This window comes from Centropristis striata, chromosome 2 (genome assembly GCF_030273125.1).
Source record: "Centropristis striata isolate RG_2023a ecotype Rhode Island chromosome 2, C.striata_1.0, whole genome shotgun sequence".
Lineage (NCBI taxonomy): Eukaryota > Metazoa > Chordata > Actinopteri > Perciformes > Serranidae > Centropristis > Centropristis striata.
Genome location: NC_081518.1, coordinates 27,973,041 through 27,997,311, shown reverse-complemented (window position 1 = coordinate 27,997,311; position 24,271 = coordinate 27,973,041). Strand labels below are relative to the sequence as shown.

The following is a 24,271-nucleotide window of genomic DNA, read 5'->3' as shown; positions in this document are numbered from 1 at the left end:
AGGAAAACGCGGCCCCTCACCGCAGCACGAGATGCACATCACTGCACTTTTTTATTGTTCTGAGTCCTCCTGAGGGGCTGTGGCCCCTGGGATGGGATATTTAATCTATTCAGGCCTTATTTGACGATTGACAGTGCAGAGAAGGATAGCATTGGAAGAGACAGGGGTGCCATAGATCTTATAAGACCCACTGGAGCCAGCAGGGCGCCCCGCTGTAGGATAAATTGTTTGATGTAATTCTCTCCTCCTGGGAGCCGCAGGATTGGATGATGTATAATGATCCTGCTATCAAACCAGCAGCATGGGCAGTTAATGGTAACTTATATGCAAAGCCCAGGAGAGCCTTCCTCCTCCTCCTCCTCCTCCTTGTCCTCCTCCTCCTGTAATTGGTCTGCAGGCTCTCTCTCCACGCTGCATGCGCCCCCGTGTGGCGGGCAGAGGAAGCGCGGGCGCCGCGGGGGGTTTAAAAGCCTCAGCTGAGGAGGAGCAGCGCACAGTACGGAGGAGCTCTACACCGGGAAAAGTTTACCTCGAACTACTACGCTCGACTCAAAGGAGGGAGAAACAGCAGAGATGGCAACCAGAACCCAGCAGCCGCCCCACCTGCACCTGGCGGAGATCACCGCGGCGCAGTTCATCGATATCTGGAAACATTTTGACGCTGACGGTCAGTGCGCACATCTGTGTCTGATGAATGTGGCGTTAATTAAGAGATCAATTAGTATTTAATAGAAGCTAAGTATGTCATTCTGAGGAGAAGAAGAAATTCAGTGTTAGAATAATTTTGTCCTCAGTGAAAGTTAATTCTTCTTCTGTAATATTGTTGTAAATAATACAGTGAGGCGCTTCTTTAAAAACATTACAGTAATATCAATTAGGCTACTACTGTCAGAAATGATATTTTCCCTTAAGCTAATTGGAAATAAATATGACCTATTTAGGAAGTATTTTTCATTTACTCCAGTGGTAATTTGTTTTAAAATAATACTGGATTTAATTAAATACTTTCTCTTCAACTGCTCAGTGAGTGGTCAGTGCCCAGAATGAACATACTGTATGTTGGAATCTATGTTGTGAGTTACGTTGCATTTTACATTTAAATGTGTCATTGGCGGTGTTTTTTTAGACATGTAATAAGAGTTAAGTTATAGAGAGGAGGATGGAGGAGAGAGGGAGGGGGAGAGAAAGGGGGGAGCTGAAAGAGAAGAAGAATGAGAGAGTGGAGGAAGGAGAGATGGGGGAGGGATAAAATGATGCAAAGGAGGATAGGAGAGTGAGTGAGTGAGAGGGGGGAGGAGGAGGATGAAGGGTGTTTTCTGATGGAGTTTGTTGGGAGGAGCTCCTGAAGCACAGAGACTCTGTGTGTGTGTGTGTGTGTGTGTGTGTGTGTGTGTGTGTGTGTGTGTGTGTGTAAATATAAAAAGTAAAATTAGTCATTATTCAGATAGACTGTATTACATAATAATGTCTTAGTCTGGCTGATATATTAACAAGCCATTTCAGGGCGTTTTTTTTTTTTTTGCTCTTTTTGCATTTTACTCACTGTGGCCTTGTATTTCACTACAATATATTAGTCCTGCACCTCTATTGAATCATCACAATGATGGCTAATAGTGTGAACAGCTAAAAATGTATTTTATACAGAATAACACAGTTATAATTACATAAATAATACAAAATTTAAAAAACGCAACTTAAATTTCTCTGATAGATTTTTTTAAAAATGGGTCTCCACATATACTTTTTATTTTAATTATTTGCATTTTTACAACCTCTATTTGCAATCTCTCCTGTCCTCTCCTCTCTGCTCTGTGTAAACAGATTCTCAGTGAATATTTGTCACGTGACCGTTTGTCTCAACAGAATCAGTCATGGCTTCACAGTGTCACTGAGGAGCAGAATTTAATGTTTTTAACAGGATCTAGTTATTCCAAACGATTTATTTTTGGCCATATTTTAAATGAGACATGTGGAATAAAGTGATTCTGACAGAAATATCAAAAGTTGAAGCCTCATATTGGTTAATTTTTCTAATGGAAACTTCCGTAGCCAATGAGCCATTTAAGGACTGTCGTAAAGTTCAAATTCTGATGATAATGCACATTTCTACAGTTTCCGTCTAAGATAAAGTGTGTATTTTGGGGGTGCAGAGTGTTAACGGAGTGTATTAAGCTAACATACAGCACCACCAGTCTCAGTTCTGAAGGTAGCCATGTTATTGGTGGGAAAACTCCTAGCAGTGAACTGCAGAAGAGCATTGTCACTATGAGCCATCCAGCTACAGTGATTTTCATGTTGCAGGATTGAATTGAAGGATTATTTTCTGAAGCCATTCAGAATGAGCTTTTGACCTATATTGTTAAACCCTTTTCAAATCCTGTTCGATGAACTTTGTTTTCATCATCATCGTTTATTCTGATGGATCACACAGCATGTTTACAATGTTTTATCCATAACCGTGCTCTGAGCCTGAGCAACCAAATCACACACTGTAAAACTCTGAAAACGTGACAACCAATGAATTATTGGGAGTTATTGTTACTGAACTGGAACGTATAAGCGAACTACAGGCAATTGACTCGACTTAACAGGAATTCTGAACACAGTAGTCTTGTTTTCATCATTTAGAAAAGCTTGATGGAAACACCTAAATTTGATAAAACCTTTGAAAATGCACATACAATTTTTTTTACGTTGCTTTAGGTGGTTTTTGTATATTTTTTTTTAAATAGTTAATGCACTAAACGGGAGATATAAACGATTTTTCTTAATAAGTTCTGATGTAACTCACATGACTGATCAGCTGTTTCTGCTGACTTGAAAGATGAAAAGTTTCACAATTGAATCCAATTCCTGAAAACTTCTCTCTATTTTCTCCTGTGGGTGGCCAAAGTTGTTCGATTAACAACCTGTTTTTAGTTGTTGCTTTTTCTCTCTGCTTCTTCTTCTGTTTAGTGATGGATTAGCCTACAGCAATACAACACACTGCCATCTTTTGACCAGAGTATGTTTCTGCAGCTTTGTTTATTTGCTCTAAACCAGTTGATGGAAACATCCCTAATTCGCATTCGCATCACTGCCTAATTGATCCAGAACTTCTCTGACTTGGATGACTGCTGGGATTTTTGTTAAGCCATTGTCTGGAGAAATGCAAGGGTTAAGTGTTCTGCTCTAGGCTATCACACTCTTGGTAATGAGAGTGAAGTAACCATGGCTAATTATGTCCCCAACGAGATGATGGACTGAATTACATAACTCATAGAACTGTGTTTGTTTTTTGGGGGGCCGCAACTAAGAAGAAAAGCAAAAACCTCCTCTAAGTTTAACAATATGTTTCAAAGCATTTTTTCTTCTTCTGGTAAAATAAATCAGTCACGTGGAAACAGATTGATCCAGGAGGGAATAGAGGCTTTTACCTCATCGCAGGAATAGTCTCACTCGCAGTAAACTCACTGTAAAAACGTCTATTTTTGGGGACGTGTTGGCTTGTTGTTAAGCTAAGATGTTTTCATGGCAGCAACAGGTTTTTTTCTTGACCACAGCTGCGGCACAGCAGCGACTGGCTGGACCCAAGCTCCGATCATATGCAGGGAAAATGAGGACAACAAACAAACAAACAAACCAACAACTGAGGCCCTCGGCCAGTTTGAATATGTGCAGTGATGTGGGCTTTTCTCTACATTTAGCGAGTGTTTTTTGCATGATTCTTTTTGTTGTTTTAAATCAACATGAATTTAGCAGCTGGATTGTTTTTGGAGGTGCCGTCGAGCAGCAGCAGCAGCAGTTGAGCGAGTGTGTGTTTGAAAATGTTTCGGGAGGCAGAGGGCTGCATCTGTTCAGTGTGCAGTGGTGCGCTCCATGTGGCAGCTGAGATTTGTATTGCAGCTAAACTTTGGCAGTGAGCCCCAACAAGCTGAGAACACAGTTACTTATGTGTCTTTATTACAAGTTACAGGACTTAAATATACTCAGAATTCATCAGATTATTTCTCTCTCTGTACTGTATTTAATCACCAGTTATGCATTAGATTAAAACTAATTCAGATTTGATATAGAGGATATAATGTCGGATTTTCCACATCTTTCAGTAACAGTACGAGGTGGTTAATGAGATTCAACTATAATATACTTTGGGTCAATAGGAGCAAGAATAGGATCAATAAATTTGCAGCACAATCAGATACACAAATGCACAAATTTACATGGGCTTGACCTCAGAATCAGGTTTAATGTGAAGTAGGTTATATTGGTGCACAAGAAAAAACAAAGTACTAGAAATATAAATAGAGATTAAGGCAAGTACTGCCAGTCAAAGACAGAAAAATATAAACAAAATGCACAAACATGATGTTATTTAAATGAGGATGGGAGCTGTGCAAACTTTCCAGGAGCCGGCAAATGTGCAAAACCTACAGTGTGGCCGACCACTCTGTTGGAGCTGTTATGCACAAGAAGTTGTGTATACTTCCCCGTCTTGCGTGCACATTGTTTTGTGCATTTTTGCATTCTTGATCTGCCTTAACTCTGCTCTGCCAGCCGAGCGGGACTCAATGAAATAATTGCTGAGTGCTGCTGAGTCACTCGCCCCAAGGTGAAACAAAAACTTTATTTTTTATGGAAGTTCATGCACAGATCTTTGAAAATAATAAATAATGATTGTTGATGTTTTAAATGAAGGCATAGACATCTATCATAGATAGATAGATAGATAGATAGATAGATAGATAGATAGATAGATAGATAGATAGATAGATAGATAGATAGATAGATAGACCCAAAGTGACACATTTGCGATGTTTGTTTTGTCCAGCCAGCAGTGCAAAACAAAAAAATATATATTAAAAAAAAATACATGACATAGTTTAATTAATTAACAAGGAAAATCAGCAATTTTCCCCAATTGAGAAGTTTGAACCATTACATTTTTTGTATGGGTCGGGAGAGAGTTACTGCCCCGAGCGAAGAAGTTCAAGCATCTTGTTCATGAAGACAGTTTGGTGTGGCGTCAGCAGTAATGCCAGTAGGTATTGTACCAGGCCGTTAGATTTATCTGTCCATCTATGTTCCAAACCTCAAATATGATCATGAGCTTTGGGTAGTGGCTCAGTCTTAGAGACAGGGTGAGGAACATCTGGAGGGAGCTTGCAGTAGATCTTCTGCTCCTCTGTGTCAAAAGGAGCGAGATGAGGTGGTTCTGGCTTCTCATCAGGATGCCTCCTGGGCGCCTCCTGTTTGGAAGAGCTGGAAAATGTGCTGGGGAGATGGACGCCTGGAATATCATGCTTAATCTGCTGACCCCACGACCCGGCCCCTGATAAGCAGAAGAAAGTGGATGGATGGATGGCTAACAGATGGAGATCTGATCATTTTAGTGGTTATATCATGTCTCACATCTTTGGTACAGAGTGTGATTGTTAGGGACGGGTAATCCAGCCTTTGCTCAGTATGATAAGGACTTATTCATCAGATAAAGTCTGAATAATGAACACAAAGTGAAAGTGGACTGAAGATGAATGTCACCTTTAGTTTGTTTGTGCCTGCCTGCTTTGTTTCCCCGCCTGAAGCTTTGCATCCCTGCAGTGATTTGTTTATATCTAAAACAACAGCTCGACCCAAGCACAGATGGTGACATGGAGCACCTATCAAATACCGTGTGCAAATGAATCTGTGCGGGGAGACGAGAGGGCGGGGGAGGTGAGGGAGAGAATGATCAGAAAGGAGATGAGAGGATAAGAGATTAAGAGATGAAGAGGGGGGCAGGGTGAAGCTATGCATTTTATTCTGTACGTCTGTGTTATTCCAGAATTGACAGTTTTATTAATGTTTTTGTCTGATAAAAGGCACGAACCCCCGAGCCCCTGCTGGGATCATAGACAGATGGGACTCATTCTTCTGATTAAAACGGGAGCTCTGAATGTCCTATATGTTACCCTCTGACTTGCAGAGAAACCAGTGGAGTAAATTATTGTATTAAAATCATCCGCGGTCATGTGACTGACATAAGACGCACAAATCCAGGCGCAGGGACAGAATGCCCCAATAAGCATCAATCTGACTGCACACTTCCACCCTCTTAGGCAAGAAAACTCATTATACTGCTTACACTTCGGCTACAATGGGCTCTTCTGGGATGTTTTATTTCGTCCTGCAGCTCATCACTGAATGTCCACAGACATGAAATGTTCATTTGCCATGAGATAAGTGAACCCCAATAGAGAGTTTTCTGAGAGTTTTTGTGTAGCAGGCTTCAGTCAAGATGTGAATTTTGACTATGAGATTGATTTGCATTGAATTCAGGTATAAACAACCAAATAAATCATGCATCCTGCTGCAGTTTCTCCTGCTCATTTTCTATATTTTCTAACTTTTTAACTTTGCGTTTTCTTTCTATGGTAATTTTTCAAAGTTGTGCTCTCTAGTTCTACTTTTTTTTTTTTTTTACTATATATACTTCTGTTTCTTTCTATTTCTATTCTTGTAAGAGTAACTGGATTCTGAAATACTTAAGTAAAGCTGTAAGCAAGTAACAGTTCTGTATGCAGTCTGTAGCTCTTTTGGCTGTTTATTTGGATCCAGTTGTGGAGAAAGTGATTCTTTACCTGAGTAAAATGACTAAAACCAAACTGTAAAATTACTAAAAGTCCTGCATTTAAAATGTTCCTGAGGAAAAGTATGTAAATGTCATGCAAAAGAAGGTACTTAAAGTATAAAAAGTAAAAGTATTCAATGGGGAAAAATGCCTTTTGTGACTGTTGCTGCAACAAATGATCATTTTCATTATTGATTAATCTTATTTTTATTGTATTAGATGTAATTTCGCTTTATTTAAATATTACCTTTGTGCCTATTACAATATTTGAGCTCCAGAGTTACATGCACAAATGTAATGGTAATGAAAGTCTTGAATGTATATGTGGAATGTCTGTTGAATTGAATTGCTCAACAAAAGAAAATATATATTATTTATTTTCTCCAATAATCATTTGTAAGAACTCAGAAAATATTTTTTTGTCCAGTCAGTAGTGCAAAACTCTAGCAAAACTCTAAAACTACATTAAAAGTTTTTTTTAAAAGTCTGTTATTTTTAAAGAAAGTTTGAACCATTAAATGTTTTTGTATGAAAAGTGAAATTTTCATGTCAAACTCCAGTCACTAAAGCTGTCAGATAAATGTTGTGGATTAACAAATATTCTCCTCTGCAGCATAGAGTGGTAGAAGTGCAGAGTGGCATGAAAACAGAAGACTTAATTATTTAATAAAAAATAATACTTAAGTGCAGTGCTTGAGTAAATGTGCTGCTTGGATCCAATCACGACGACTTGAGATGGACGAGCACTCAAGATTTGGCAAATGCTCCAAAATTTAAAGACCCCTATTGACCTTTAATCTTTCATTCAGTCTTTCCGCAGTCTTTAATCAAACTTTCAAACAGTCAGCAAAGCTTCAAGCGACTTAAAAGCTTCGCAGCATCATTTGTGCCAAACTAATTTAGCTCCTCTGGTGCTCCACAGGAAATGGCTACATCGAAGGGAAGGAGCTGGAGAACTTCTTCAAAGAGCTGGAGACTGCGAGACGAGGAGCAGGAGCAGGCGTGGTGAGTGCAACACTGTTATAATGTATAAGTATGTTTATTTCATTTTCTTTTAACACACACACACACACACACACACACACACACACACACACACACATATACATTAACAAATATATGAGGGTACAATTAAAACGATCTAAGTGCATCTATCTCTATCTAAGTGAAAACAGGTCATTAAAACTGAAACAAATATCGCTCAATTGTGTTAATTCGTTTTTAACGAATAATTTTTTATTTACATAAATGTATTCCAGAAAAAGATTTTCATATTTGATCAAAAACCTAAAAGAAAGAGCAAAAGGCAAGTCAAGAAATCTGAGGGAATATGTTGCATTACTATTTAATGCCAGCCCGAAAGTATCTTCTACATTGCACAGAATGTTAAAACATCATAAAGGTTTGGGTTTTGGTATCTATTTAAATAATATGGTTTCATTTCTGAATACTTACAGAGGTAAATTTGCCCATTGACCTGAATTTAACCCTCTAAACCCCAACAAGCTGTTTCAGGGCGTTTTTTCCTCTCTTTACATTTTACTCTCTGTGGCCTTGTATTTTACTGCAAGTCCTGCAGCTCTATGGAATCAGCACAATCATGGCTAGAAGTGACAACAACTCAAAAATGTCTTTGTGCAGAATAACCCAGTTATGATGACATAAATCATTAAAAAAAGAAAAAACGTAAGTTAAATTTATCTGATAAATACTTGAATAAATGTTGTTTTTTTTATTTAAATAAAATGGTATTTATATATACAACACTTTTACACTTAAGTGCCCACAACTGTCACAAATGTTTGGAGAGAAAATTGGCTCTCCACATGCTATACATATTGAACTATTTACATTTTTACAACCTCTCCTGTCCCCTCCTCTCAGCTCTGTGTAAACAGATCTTCAGTGAATATTTGTCACGTGACCGTTCGTCTCAGCAGAATCAATCATGGCTTCACAGTTTCACTGAGGAGCACAGAACCTAATGTTTTTAACAGGAACTAATGATTCTTAATGGTTTATTTTTGGTGACTTAGAATAAAGCGATTTTGACAGAAATATCACTAATTTCTAATGGAAACTTTTGTAACCTATGAACCATTCAAAGTTAAAATTCTGACGATAATGCCCGTTTTTACAGTTTTCTTTCTAAGATAAACTGTGCATTTTTTTCTTAAAGAAAACACATGATTCTTTATTATTTTAATAGAAAACATTATCCAGGTTGATTGCACACAAAGCGTCCAACCCTCCTGGGTTTATGAGACATCAAAAACACAAGTAACGTGAAGCAGCCAGATGGTTTGTTACACAGAACCATCTAAGAAGCTGTCACTGGAAGCTAGTTGGAAAAGGTTAGACACTTTCAAAAAAATCCCTGGCAGGTGATTGGTTGAACCGTCTGTCTGTCACTGTCACACACCGTCTGTGCTGAAGCTGCTCGGGAGAAGAGAAAAGGCCTTTAGTGCTTTTCTCTGAAGGAATACTCTCCAGTCCTGATAGAACTGATGCTGCTGCTGTGTCGACACTAACCTCTTTAGGTTCCTTTAGGTCCTCTGTAGCTGTCAGTAGCTCCTCGCAGGGCTGGATTGTCCAAAGCACTGTGGTCTGGTTACCTGACAGCTGACAAGAATCCAGCTGCTGTGCAGAGTAATAATACAGGTGCAGAGGTGAACCGGTGTCTCACTGCATATACCACTGAGGCTGAGTCTTTGTTGCAGCTGACCTGTGTTTGAACCAAGCCCCAGGTCCCTTTGCTGCATGTCTCCCTCTTCCATTCTCTCCATCACTATCCAATTAACCCTCCAGTTATGTTGCGGGTCAAATTGACCCATTTCAAAGTTTAAAAATCTAAAAAAAAAAATTTATAAATTTTTTTTCGGGATGAAACTTCTTCTGCTTGGCTTAATAAGTGTTATCAACATATAAAATGAAAATGTTTCATATCACACATTTGCATGTTTACATAGATACTGTTCAATGGTCAAATGTGACCCTGAACAGAATAGGTGACTTGTGTTAATTTATCAACATCACACCATAAAAGAAAAAATTTAAAATTGTAAAATAAAATTTTCAAAAACTCAATGCCATATAAAACTGTTATATTTTATATGTAGGTCTTTCCAATGTACTTTTAAAAAGTTTTAACATGCGTTTATTATGAAAAATAAGTGAACTATCCTCATCGAACCATGATCTGTGGGAGGTAAAGAACATCATTGCACTAAATATTGATTGAGATGGTTAGTAATGGAGTTAATCATGAAATATAAATATTGGGATTTTTTGGTTTCTGACACCTTTCGGATAATTAAACATGTCCCGGGTCAAATTGACGCCCGAACATTATTGCTGTTCCTGAGAAACGAACATAAAAGTAGGGTTAAGCATGAAAAAATACAACTGCAGCGGTCAAACATTTCAGATTAATTTACAGCTCAGTCTTCGACAAAATAATCTCTTCCAGGCGAACAATTAAAACCTGCTACAAAAAGTTTCCTTTCCCAGCCTGTGGAGACTGAGTTGTTTTAATGATTGTTGACGAGTGTTACTACTGTCACTGTGAATTTCCTGCTTTTTTACTGTCTTGACTGTGATTTTATACACTTTTGTACATCACTTTGGTCAACGTGAGTTGTTTTTAAATGTTCTTTAGAAATAAATTTGACTTGACCGAAGCACAATTCCATTTTTTCATATTTTTCCAGCTTAGAATAACAGAAATTCACCTTATTCTCAATTTAATTTTGAAATAAATCTCCAGTGTGAATCACTTTTTTTAAATTAAATAATAAATTGGTTGGTGGGCCACCAAGCATCCTATTATGTTTAGTATCTCTGCCCTGCATGCTTTCATTAGTGCAATCACAATTATGCAGAAGGACTTTTGACTTAGTAGGATTTTAATGTTAATGTTAATGCTGAGTTCAAGGCTGAGTCCTTGTCGCAGTGGACCTGGGTTTGAACCTGACCTGAGGTCCCTTTGCTGCATGTCTCCACCTTCCGCTCTCTCTGTCACTATCCAATAAAGCATGAAAATGCCAAAAATAAAAAGAGAGAGAGAGAAAAAGTCAGTCTTCCACTGGAGTAGCATTGAACCTGCTGTTCTTATTGTGATCCGTTTTGTTGAATTATACTTAACATAATGCTGAAACTGAGTTTCTGCTGCAAATTACTCATAGCATAAACATAATCTGCCTGTGTTAGCATGTTTTAATAAGCTTTTCTCTCTCAGAGTTATGTTCAAATTAAAGACCGTCATTATCATAAACCTCTTTGATGTGGTGTGATTTGATGTGGCTGCAGGATCCTACACATGCTGCGTTCAAAGAGAAGATGAAGGAGTTCATGGCCAACTTTGACAAGAACGCTGATGGGAAGATTGAGATGTCGGAGGTGAGAACTGAAAACAGCTACCTGAGCTTCTAATAGGGCTCTAATGATTAACACATACAGTTTATTCAACAAATTCCACAAATTCGACAAATGTCCCTTTTTTTCTTCTGGATCTTCAGTGTCAGAAATCCTCTTGTAAAACTATAGCTACTGTTTGAATAAAGACTATATTCTAAATGTTGTAATAACCATTCTGTCTCTGTAGTTGGCTCAGCTGCTGCCCACAGAGGAAAACTTCCTGCTCTGTTTCAGAGAGTTTGTGGGATCCAGTGTCACGTTCATGGCTGTAAGTTTGAAGATATTTCTATCTGTATACCTCGCCATATTTCTGCTTCATGTCATGCAGCTAGTACTCATTATAGAACTTGATATATTAGATCAGGTCTCACACTCTTCAACACTGATTCACAGTTAGTTCATTCTATCAATGATAGTGACTATGGATTTTACCATGGGCAGCTGACACACAAGGCCACTATTAGCCTTCTGCTTCGCTCTCTTTGTCTCTGTTGGAGAACATTGCCCACTGACAAACTGCTTTACTGTACCGAGCTGTGAAATACACCCATAAATGCCTCCAGTCAGCAGCTCATGGACTGCTCTGTGGGAAACACGTTCAGCTGCCTGTCAGTTCTTTTGTTTCTTGTGGAAAGAGTCTAGTAAGGGTGAAAAGTTTTAATTTCCAGCCTTTGATGATGTGAACTAAAGCACTGAGAAAAATGTTAGAGGTTGTACTGGAGTCATCCCTGACATACAGTTGACTTAAACAGTCTTGTTTTACATAAATTAACTGAATTGACCGTCCTTATAGTCAGGTGGCTTAGGGCCAGATTTGAGAAGAATGGGCACACGTTGGACAAAAGCACCACATTTTTTCCACATGCTCTCCGATACCATAGCTTTCAGTTTATGAAGGGGAGCCCCTTCATCAAGATGGCGGATCGGAGATGGCAGCCACATAAAGTCTATGAGAACCAACATATCTTCCAAGCCACAATCATGGTGTTAAAATAAACATTTTTTCTGGGTCAGGGAATCAATTAAAGCTATTGAGAATATCACTAGATGATTATTTGATCAAATTGTATTTACGTAAATTCCATCTCAGTTCCTAAGCAGTCATATACAGTGCATGTATTCTGAAAAATGAATAACATGCATACATATAATTTAACTTTATTAGCTTCACTTGTAATATTTGTTACATTAACAACTACAAAGATCTTTGCAATTCCAGTGTGCCTTCTTGCATGAGCACCTTGCAGTAATATAATACCTGTTTTACCGAGTTATCAAACTAATCATTACTTCAATCTTCTCACACCTCCAGTTTGTAATTAAGATGCATATAGCTGTATATACCTGTACATTTTTATTTCGAATATATTCACAGCTTTACCTCACCATCAGACAGCCTTGTTTAACTAAACTCAGTGGGAACTAAACTGTGTTGCTTTATGCCACCAGACACGATAAAAAAAAAACATGAGAGTTGCTGCATTGTAAAAAGGAAAAGTTATTTTCCAGAAATGTACTGTAGACTTTTTCTTGTTTTTTTTCCCTACATTACGTGCAATTTCCATAAAAAGGTAAATTACTTATATTTTAGATCTTACCCATAAAATGGACATTTTTACAGCCTTATTCATTTGCTGAATGGTCTTGAAAGTTAAATTAAAAGATTATTCTATGTAAAAAAAAAAATACAAAAAATATACATCACATCACATCACATCACATCACATCACATCGTTGAATGTCTGGTTTCTTACAGTAAAACTTTGAATTTAATGTAAAAAAAAAAAGAAAAGAGAAAAAAAACAAACAAAAAAAAAAACTTCAATCATCAGGCAGCACAAGTTGCAAAACACTTACCGTCATATTCAAGTAAAAAAACAACTTAAGTTATTCTGTATGTTTTATAAAATGTAGATCTTTTCTGAATATTATCTGTATTTTAAAAGAAATTATCTGTAATATAACTTTCGGTTGTTTACTGTTATTTGACGGTTAGTGTTTGGCAGTTTTTGCTGCTACATGTTTTTATTTTTTTTATTTTTTACAGTGTGGTCTACCATTGCCTCCAAAGACTAACTATACAAACTAACAGATCAAGGCAGCGATAGACCAGCAACTCCTGTGTTCTGCAAGATAAAATGACTCTTTTTGTCAATAGTCTGGTGACAGTGTTGACAGCATAATGGCTTCAGTTCCCCCAGCGCAAACTGAAACAGGGCTGCATCAAAGCAAAGCAAAGCAGTGAAAAAATCTAAAAATAGCCTACATTTGAATAGACATTGATTATTTTTGAGACGTCTTAAATATGTTCTGCTGCTGCCGGCTTCTTCTAACTGTGAACGTACCGACCATTATCTACTGCAGGTGATATACTGACTATGGATAAACAACCCCACTTCAAAAACCTGAACTATCCCTTTAAATAGTTCTCTGATGACTCTAAATCAAAGACAGTGCGACTTTTTATACACACAAACTTTTCAACAGATTTTTTTACACATGCATTTAATGTCTTGCCAGCAAGTAAACAGCAGCAGATTTGACCCACCCTTCTTCTTCTTCAGTTTCATATGTTGAAATGATGAAGGAAAATGGTGAAGCATGGAACATCTGGTCCACACACACACACACACACACACACACACACACACACACACACACACACACACACTTGGTGTACTCGGGCTGAGGAGGGTTTTCAGTGGTGTGATGTTCAGGCCGCTCTGTGTGTTGAAGCTATTCTCAGACAGAACATACATTATGAATGGAGCACAGCTTTCTGCAGGGGAGAGGCAGTGAGTGCTGGAGGGGTTTAGGTATCTATCTTTGATAAGGGCTTTGATAAATGCTATATTTACATGATGTCAGGGGACACCCTCATCCTTCTGTCATTTCTCTTTATTGCCCTTTTTTCTGTAACTCACAGAACAGATAGAGATTAGGTCTTTTACTGGTCATTGCTGTTTAAGTCTCACGCCTGTTTTCTGAATGCTTCTGTCACAACACTCTTCTCCTGCAGGCCTGGCGGAGGTATGACACCGACCGAAGTGGATACATCGAGTCCAACGAGTTGAAGGTAAAGCACAATGTGACGAACTCTGCAAGACACTCATTTATGTGGAATCATTTAACCCTCTGAACCCCAACAAGCCGTTTCAGGGCGTTTTTCTTTTTTTTCTTTTTACATTTTACTCACTGTGGCCTTGCATGTAAGTCCTGCAGCTCTGTGGAATCAGCCCCATCATGGCTAGAAGTGGGAACAACTAAAACATTTATTCTGTGCAGAATAACACAGTTATAATGATAATGAATTAAAAAACTCAACTTGAATTTCTCTGATAAATTATTATTTTTTAATTAGAGTATAATAAAATGTATAAACACAACACTTTTCCAAGTTCTCATAAGTGTCATGAATATTGGAAAACAAAACTGGGTATCCACATGCTATACATATTGAAATATTTGCATTTTTACAACATCTCCTGCCCTCTCCTCTCTGCTCTGTGTAAACAACCTGCAGTTCTGTCTGATTTTCAGTGAATATTTGTCACGTGACCGTTCATCTCAGCAGAATCAGTCATGTCTTCATAGTGTCACTGAGAAGCATAATTTAATGTTTTTAACAGGATCTAGTTATTCCAAACAGATTATTTTGGGGGATGTTTTAAATGAGACATGTAGATAAAGTAATTTTTACAGATCACAATTTTAACCGTATTTTTGGTTATTTTTTCTAACAGGAACTATTGTACCCTATGATCCATTCAAGGACAATTCAAAATTCCAACGATAATGTTCTTCTTCACAGTTTCTTTCTAAGATAAACAGTGTATTTTTGGCAATATATATTTTTTTGTTTCAATCCCCGCCTGATACAAGTACATGCCAAACACACAAATTTTCTGACAGCAGTGCAGCACTCTCAGAGGTTCATAGTTGTGGGTGTGTCAAACACATGAAAGAAAACAAGAACAACCACTATATTAACAAAAAAAACAATGCAGCAAATTCTCAAAAAACAAAATGAAGTTTTTCTCTTTCTCCAGGGTTTCCTGTCAGACCTGCTGAAGAAGGCCAACAGAAACTACGATGATAAGAAGCTCAATGAGTACACACAGACTATTGTGAGTATTCATAACCATAGAATGTGTTTTTCTTACTTCTGCAAACTCAATAGTATAACTGTATGACTCAATACTGTTTGCTGTAAAGAAACTAACAGTTATTTTAATTTAACTGTATAATGTTTAGTTGTGAACCTACATTATCCCAATTTGTTCCTTTCAATTTAACAAAGGTAAAGGTGTGTTTAATCTGATCTAGTTTTAAGCCACGTTTGTATGATATTCTTTTTTTAAATGGTAATCTTTAACAATATATTTTTACTGGATTTAGGATTTTGGTCATGGGAGATGGGAAACATGCTGAGCTGTGTCCAAAAAAATATTTTTTAACGCAAAGCTGCTTTATTCAGTGTTTTTACTGATTTAAATCACCTGGTTTGTTTGTTTTGGAGAGGAGGAAATCTCTCGGGGTAATTCAGCTCACAGAAAAAACCTCCTGAATATCTTCAGATTAACTTAATGCAAATTTTAGTGGCCGCTTGGCTTGCAGCCTCTCTGGGACAACTTTAGAAAAATCACTGATTGACTGTAGTGCTGATGCATGACTTTTCACTCAGCCATCTGTGGTCTCGACACACTCACCTGCTGCCATTTAAATGTTCTTGAATGTTAAGCGTGAAGGTGTTTTAAGAGCTCCTGTTTGTTCTTCTCTCTGTGCAGCTGAGGATGTTTGATCTTAATGGTGACGGTAAGCTCGGCCTCTCTGAGATGGCGAGGTGAGACCACTTTTTTTATTTGTCTTTTTCTCTGGATTTAAATGTTTAAATGTCTCCTAAAGGATGCTATCAAGACGAAACCTTCCTTGTTGTTTCACTACAGACTGCTGCCAGTCAATGAGAACTTCCTGCTGAAGTTTGAGGTAAGACTCCAACTAAATAATATTAATAATAATTTTATCTATATTGCACTTTTCAAGCTAGGAGCACAAAAGACTTCCAACAGACAACATAAAATTATAAACAAAGAGTATTTAAAACAAAGATAGCAAGATAAATGCACACAATTTGACAGAAGTTTACAAAGAAATTACAAGAAAGATCAGGCCAATAAATATAAAACATGTTAGCATAACAAAATGAGCTTAAGGTGAGACACTATTGGCAAAAACATAGTTTTTTCATGCTCTGGTCAATTTTCAGGCTATTTTTCTTTCAGAATAGTGGAAATAAATCATCCAAAACAAAGGTGTATATTTTATTATATTTGATTCATTTGCACCTGTAGATTTCACTTAAATTCACTAAAAGTTAGCGTCCTTTTGCAGCGTGTAGTACCTTGAGCGTAGTCTCAAGCTCGTCATCACAGACATCGATAGAAATCTCCTACTCTCCTGCACAATATTATGTGTTTTACATGTTATGTATTGTTGTTGCTGTGAATTAGATTCTATATTTTCTATCTTAAAAATAGTCATTTTCATTCAGAATGTATAAAAACCTTTAAAGGCCATTTTCTCAAAATTAGTTTTTTCTCATTCTGAGCCATAAATCTCAACTTCAGCTCTACTTACAGATACCAAACTGACCAGTTTTATTCCTAACTACATTCTGAAGGTTTTTCCAGAGGGGTTTGGCTATATTTCATTCATACCCTGATTTATAGAACATTTTGTTCCAAGAAACATGACGAAGATGTATTTTTTAGTGGCTTTTGACAGTATTTTCTGATTTATTAAATGATAAAAGGAGATATCCAGACTTCCTTCTGTAAAAAAAACTTTGAATGTAATATGTCAACAAAGCAAAATAATACATTTTAAATTTACTTTATCCAATGTTCAGATTTTTGTCCTGGAAATAGATGCAAATTAGTGCATATTTAATAACTTAACACCTCATTTATGTATCAAAACATAAAAAAAACATTTAAAAAACATAAAAAAAAACAACTTGTAATGCAAAAAAAATATTGTTTTATTAATGTAAATAACAAACTGGGGAAGTTTTGGTGATATCTATAAGTTAAAAAAAATGTCCCGATTTACCTGGAGTGTCTTCCCTTAAAATCAGATGATTCAGCTGTTATAAGTAAACAGACAAAATTAGTTATCAGACAAAAAGGAAAGTGTGTAAAAATGCATCTGAAGCCTTGATTTTACAGCAGAGACAGTGTCAGCAGATCTACAATTAACAGGAAGACTCTTCCAAAGCTGAGGAGCAAGCTCAGCAAACGATCGATCTCCCTTTGACTTTAGTCTGGACCCTAAAACTGCTCAGAGGCCTAACCCAGCAGATCTCAGAGGAATTCACTGATGTAGTCTATTTATAAGTAAAATTTTAAAATGTATCCTAAAAGAAACAGGTAACCAATGCAAGGAGGCTACAACTGGGGTGATGTGGCTGCAGAGTTCTGCACAGTCTGAACCTGAGGCAGGTAAACAGGGAGCCACAATCATCAGCTACTGTAGTAAATTGTTTCCAGGCATAAAATCAAAGCTACTACAGCAACTGAAGTCCGTCTGGTGTGGAGAAGTCAGACAACACTGGAGATTAAGTACAATTCATCATTATTGGATTCACTACAAGAGGATTATTGGTATCAAAGTCCTGAATGGACATATGGGGCACTGACACATGCATGCATGCTTACGTATGTTAAGGCCTTTAGGAATTATATATATTACAGCATAACATTACTTCTACATTATACATGATAGGCTCCTTTTGTCTGTTTGCTTTTATCTTATTTAATTACCAATAATAATTCAAATTTGTATTATTTTACTTAATAGCACCTTAAACTAAGATATCTTATTGTTCAGTTTCATGTACAGTGCTTAACACATTTATAAACTACTGTTTTTTTTATGTTAAAATATAGTAAGAATAGTCAAGCACATTATTATTTATTGTTTTCGATGTCAAATTATAGTTATTTACTTGCTTTCCTGAACAGAAAATTTCGTTTTAGTGGTTAAATGTTTTGCTTGATTCATTTCTGCCTTCTCAGAGCAGCCCAGTGAGCTTGCTCAAATTTGGGGAATAAAAAAGATGAATTCTGTTTATTATTTGCCAAATAAATAATAATATAATTTTTAGTTTTAAATCAGCTTTTGAAAATGTTCTACAATATTCATGTTTTCTCATTTTTATGACAGGTGTTCTAATACATTTGTTAAACACTGTATATTCTAAGTTAAAAGACAGTATAGAGGAAATTATTTGCCATTATTGAAACAATTTCAATGCTTCAAAGTTCAGCATATATAGAAAAGGAGACAATATTATTATTAAAACATGTCACACATGTATTTTATCATGTATGTTCCCGTACGTACATGCTAGCCTAGAGATCAACAATTCCTCTCTGACGGAGGATTAGTCTGATCAGGATTAACTCAACTCTAGTCCCAGTTATCATAATCTGCATGGATTAATATCAGTTCTGGATCCAAAGGGGCTTTTACCGCTCTCTAGAGATACCCTGCAGTTTCTAATAATTTCACTGCTCTCTTTCTCTCTCTCACAGGGCATCAGACTCACAGTGAAGGAATTCGATTCCCTGTTCACCTTCTATGATAAGGTGAAAGGAGCAAGTTTGTCTGAGTGTTTGCTGTGTTATATACTGTGTTATGTTATGTGCAATGTGTGTGTTGGGTTGTTTTGTTGCTAGATAAAAAAAAGTTACATTTCCGTGACTTTAGAGATCCGCTGATGTTTCTTTGGTGCACACGTTCATGTCCCACTCAGGATTAATTGTAATAATTTTGGTGATTCTCTGTCTTTTTGTTTAGCGCCATCACCAGGGCGAAAATGTGATTTATGCAGGATAAGGCATGCAGTATTATGCATGCTAATGTATGGAAGCCCACTCACGCCAGTACAAGGAAAAAAGAAAATGAATTGTACCTTGCATACCTGACCTTATTTTACTCTAAATGGGACAATAATTTTCTGAATAAACTGAATCAGAATGAGAAACATCTTTATTTTCATGATACTCAAGAACAAAGAAATTGTGGATGGCTTCTCTCCATGCATTTAGAATAAAAAACACAATAAATAAAGGTATGGAAAATAGAAAATAAAAGAATAAAAAAAAACATATAATACATAAATACAAGCAGGAAAAGGCAAACAACAGTAATAGCAGCTTAAATAATAGACTATAGTTATTATGTATATGCATTTGCAGGTTATTTGCAGGTAGTAGGTAGTTCGTGGAAGTATAATAATTTTAATATTTAATACTTTACTATGGTTGTCAAAATGGTAATTATTATACCTGTTAGCATTTAGCTAACATTTTATTAATTTTATTACATTTAATGGCACATAAATATATGACTTTGTTTGTATTTGTTATGTGAATTCTTCTGATTAATGTGTTCATGTGTTCTCAGACTCTGTGGACTCTGAGTACATGAAATACAGTTATTACCTCTGTATAAGTCAGACATGTCTTGTCTTCTCTGTCACCAGGATGGTAACGGATACATTGATGAGCAGGAGCTGGATGCTCTGCTGAAGGACCTCTGTGACAAGAACAAAATGGTAATGAATAGTTGACCCATTGATTGATCAGTTCAGGTTACTTTTCTTCTCGCCAAATATAGAGCTGAGCTGGAACAGCTGCCCCTGCACTGTACTGTATGTTTGCACCGGTACTGGAATGTAACTAAGTACAGTTTATGTCCTGGAAATATATATGCAAATCAGTGTATATTTAATGAGTTCAACCCTTATTTGCATGTCTACACATAACATTTGCAAAAACTTGTAATGCAAAAAAATATTCTCTTAATGCAAATAACAAACTGGGGAAGTTTCATTGTGATATCTGTAAGTTAAAAAAACAAACATTCACCTGTAGTGTTTACCCCCAAGTACTTTTTTAAGGGACATGTACTTTACTTGAGCATTTCCATTTTATATAACTTTATACTTCTACTCAACTGCATTTTAGAGGTAAATATTGTACTTTTTACTCCACTGCATTAAGCTGCCAGCTTTATTTTCTTTTCAGGTTGAGATTTAACATAAAAAAACATGATACATTTAAAGTGATTTTTTAATTAAACCTCATATCAGTATATGAAGTAGTTAAAACGAGCCATACCTTTACAAAATGAAAAAGCTGCTTACATAAAAGCACCAATAATAATCAAATAATATCTTTAGAATAAATAAAACAATCTGAGTGGGTCCAGTCTGCATAACAAGTACTCTCACTTTTGCTACTTTAAGTACATTTTGATGCTGATGCTTTTGTACTTTTAGTGAAATACTTTTCTGTTTGCCACTGTCTGTCAGTAAACGATAATTGCTAATACTGCACTGTAACTTCTATTCCCTTGATATTTTTTTAATCATAAATATTTTATCTGCTCGTTTTAAATTTTAAAATGTTTTATTTGAATGTCTTGTAATTGCTTTGTTGTTGTAAAGTGCAATACAAATAAACTTGCCTTAGTGAAGTAAGTTTTGAATGCAGGACTTTTATTTGTAGAGGAGTAATTTTGCAGTGTGGTATTAGTTATTAGTACTTTTACTGAAGAAAGGTATCTGAATACTTCTTCCACCACTGTTTGCACCATCTAAAGTCCGCTCTGTGTTGTTTGTGGCAGGACGTCGACCCCATGGACACAAAAGGTGCCCTGCTGGGGTACAAGAAGAGCATCATGGCTCTGTCTGACGGAGGGAAATTGTACCGCACCGAGCTGGAGATCGTCCTCTGCCGGGACTCCACACTGTGAGCTCCCTGCCCTCCTCCTCCCCCACCACCTCTTCCTCCTCCTTCCTACCTCCTGATGTAACCTGGTGCATGTGTGACCCTTAACCTCGCTACAACACTTAGAGTAAGAAACAAAAGTGCTCCTGAGAGCACAAAGTGTACCGCTGGCCCTGCTATTTTAGCTTTGTTCCCCTTCTGAGGTTTTATCTTTTTTTTTTAGCTTTACCTGCAGTTTCATAGTGAGATAGCCATAGCAAGGAATGCAGGAATATAATGTGTATTTCTTTATTTGACTTCCCGTTTTGAATATTCTTTTTTTAAACGTTAATCTCTCTGTGTTCCTCTCCCAATGAGTTTAAAATTAATATCTGTTCTGTAGCATCTGTTTTATTTATTTCTATTTATATACTATAACCTTATTTGACGATGAGGCTTGTACTGTTCTATCAAAGATATAACTGAAAGAATGAATAAATATAACATGACAACTCTTGCCCCAGTTCTTCACTTGCATTAAATAATCATATCTTCATCTTAATGACGTTCAGTTACACCTCAGCTATCTGGGGGATCATTTTAACTGTGTCACCGCTGCCTCGACCGTGAAAGATTTGTTTAGTCTTTTCTCTCAGTGCCGCCTGCGTAAAAGAAAATTATTTTCCTCCCCCCAACTCCGAGATTTGTGTGGTTCCGGAGAAGATTTCAGCTCCGGCGCAAGATGCCCAGAGCAAGAGTGTTTTCTCCAGAGTGCTCCACCTTCACTTTCTAATCTCCTGGTAACAGAAAGTGTGATGTTGAAAAAGCTTGTGCTGCTCCATTTTTCATGGAGGAGAGTCTCTGAAGAAGACTGCACAGCACTTTGAGATGAAGTGAGCAGAGCGGGACAAGCCGAGGCATCAGGAACAACAAAAACACAGCAGCATGATTGTCTTCTACGTTTAAACAAGCCTGTCATGAGAAAATAAAACCAAGATTTGCACTTTTAAATTATTGAAAAAGGCCTTTTTCTCATCCAAATGTGTGTGGGCTTCTTCAAATCACAAAAATGCATATTATACTGAATACATTTGCCTTTATCAGATCTAAGTGAGTCTTTATTTTAGATTATTTGAAACTCACAACTCACTGAAATGACTTTGTATGTCCTTGTTTACTCAAAATGCCCCCCCCCCCCCCCCCCCCCCCCCCCCCCCCCCTTTTTTTTTTTTTTTAAGGAAAGAGAGTCAACACACCCCCATACTTTACATCATGGAACGGTCTACCTTCCATCAATTAATAATCAGCTCTTTCATCTTTAATTAAACTCACTATCTCCAAAGCTCAAGCCTTCACACACCACCATCACTGCAACACACAAAACAATACAGTGTTTGCCTCCCGCAGCAGGCAACTGTTCAACAATATACGCAAATGCACGCAAACACACAAACAGGAATACACGAGGGAACACAGTGAAATACTGTTAACTGCTGACAACAAGGGAAAAAAGAGTTACATCCGCTCTGATTCCTTCACACACATCAGTCCCACTCAGTGAGAGCAATGAGACAAACCAGGGAAACAGACAGATGAGAAACCCTCTGTTATTTACCCTCTGTACAGCTGCACACACACACACACACACACACACACACACACACAGGCTGCAAAAATAGCAATCGCAGTTTGATATAATTGTCATGAATCTAAAAACAGACATTTTGCTGCTTTCCAGAGTGCAGACTACTGTAATTAAACAAGGCCAAATAGTTTACTTTTAAGTATGATTTGTATACAGTATATGCGAGTCTACAAATTTTAGACTATTAGTACTTACAGTCATGGAAAAAATTACTAGACTACCTTTGTTTTCTTCAATTTCTTGTTCATTTTAATGCCTGGTACATCTAAAGATACATTTGTTTGGACAAATATAATGATAACAACAAAAACAGCTCATAAGAGTTTAATTTAAGAGCTGATATCTAGACATTCATTTTCCATGGTTTTCTTGATAATAACCAAACTCATTATCAAGAAAACAATGAAAAATGGCTAGATATCAGCATTATATTTGTCCAAACAAATGTACCTTTAATTGTACCTGGCATTAAAATGAACAAGAAATTGAAGAAAACATGATGGTCTCATATTTCTTTCAAGACAGTGTATTGCATTCAAGGTGCTTATTATTTGCCTTCATCCCCTATTCATCGCATCATACTGTGAACTCTATGAGATCCAAGTAATTTAAACCAAAGTTTTACATATCTGTGGTGTTTTCAGGGTGGAGATTTTAGTCTCTGCAGTGTTTATTAAGATGTTGTTTCTGAGATGAGCATTGCCCTAGAAAATCTGTGCAAATATTAGTGATATTTTTGGATCTCAGTCTAATTGTGTGTCTCTTATGACAGACACTCGGGACAATGTTTTCCTTTTCTTTCACTTTAACTTTTGAAGTCACAGAAATCATCTCGCAGCATCCAATTTAATTTATGTTTATGTGGGACTACAGTTTCTAGTCGCACAGCACTCAGCACCACATGGGCTCACAATATAATAATATTGTATAGAATTTATAATGAATAATAATTGCTCATTTGTGAACATGAAAGTAAAAAACATATTAAAACCCCTTATCATTCTGCCCCTTTTATAGAGAAATGGGGGTTGTGGGCGGTTGGTTTTTAGGTGCAGATAGAAGGTCAACAATAAATGCCACATAGGAGTGGTTTACATTATCTGAAAGCTGGAGATCTGAAGATTAATTGAGATGCAGCTCAACACTGTGTCTCAAATTGTTCTGGTCATCTCGAATAAAAAGGTCTAATTAATCAATTCATTCATTCATTCATTCATTCATTAATGCAACCTATTAAGGTGTATAAGGGTACAGAACATTATTGTTTGGCTTTCTGAAGTCCATTTCCAGCTCAACTATGTCCCATAAGTTGTTGCAGCAATTTTTATTCCGTTTGGTGCTGAATACGGGAAATTTCCAAGTTCAATAATGGATAAAAATGGTCAAAACCCTCCTAAATATTACATCAATACACTATTATTCAAATATTTCATTTTTGGTGATTGGATGAGAGCACTTATGTTCTCTAAACCACTGAGAAACCCCCTTGTTGTCAATATACCTAGGAAAGCTATACCTCCTCTGAATGCTCCAGGTTTCTAGTTTGTGGTTGTGAAGTTGAGGATGTGATTATCCTAGAGGTCACAGCAGCTCATTTTATACAGCAAGGTCAAGTCTTAAGAAAAGCTTTTACTGCAAAGAAATAGCTACTACAGAGACTAACATCATCACACTTTAATAAAATTGGGCCCATTGAAACTACAAGAGTCTCAGCTTTCTAGTGATATCAAAGTTATGCAATTCACTCACTGTTTAGTGTCCCCAGTATGTAAAAACATTTATATGCAATAGGCATAAATAATGCATGAGAAAAACTATGTGGTTTTTGCCTTAAACTGCATTTTA

At 36.8% G+C, this 24,271-nt stretch overlaps 1 protein-coding gene across 1 annotated transcript; it reads left to right on the top strand.

The window, feature by feature from the left end:
• The first annotated feature begins 201 nt into the window (after positions 1-201).
• LOC131988110 (calretinin-like) lies at positions 202-21,308 on the top strand. The gene is made up of 11 exons (XM_059353137.1): positions 202-667; positions 7,512-7,594; positions 10,898-10,987; positions 11,193-11,273; positions 14,025-14,081; positions 15,055-15,132; positions 15,793-15,848; positions 15,952-15,991; positions 18,601-18,654; positions 19,554-19,625; positions 20,699-21,308. Exons 1-11 carry the CDS (start codon positions 574-576, stop codon positions 20,825-20,827), a joined length of 834 nt encoding a protein of 277 aa, XP_059209120.1. The 5' UTR covers positions 202-573; the 3' UTR covers positions 20,828-21,308.
• The last annotated feature ends 2,963 nt before the right edge of the window (positions 21,309-24,271 follow it).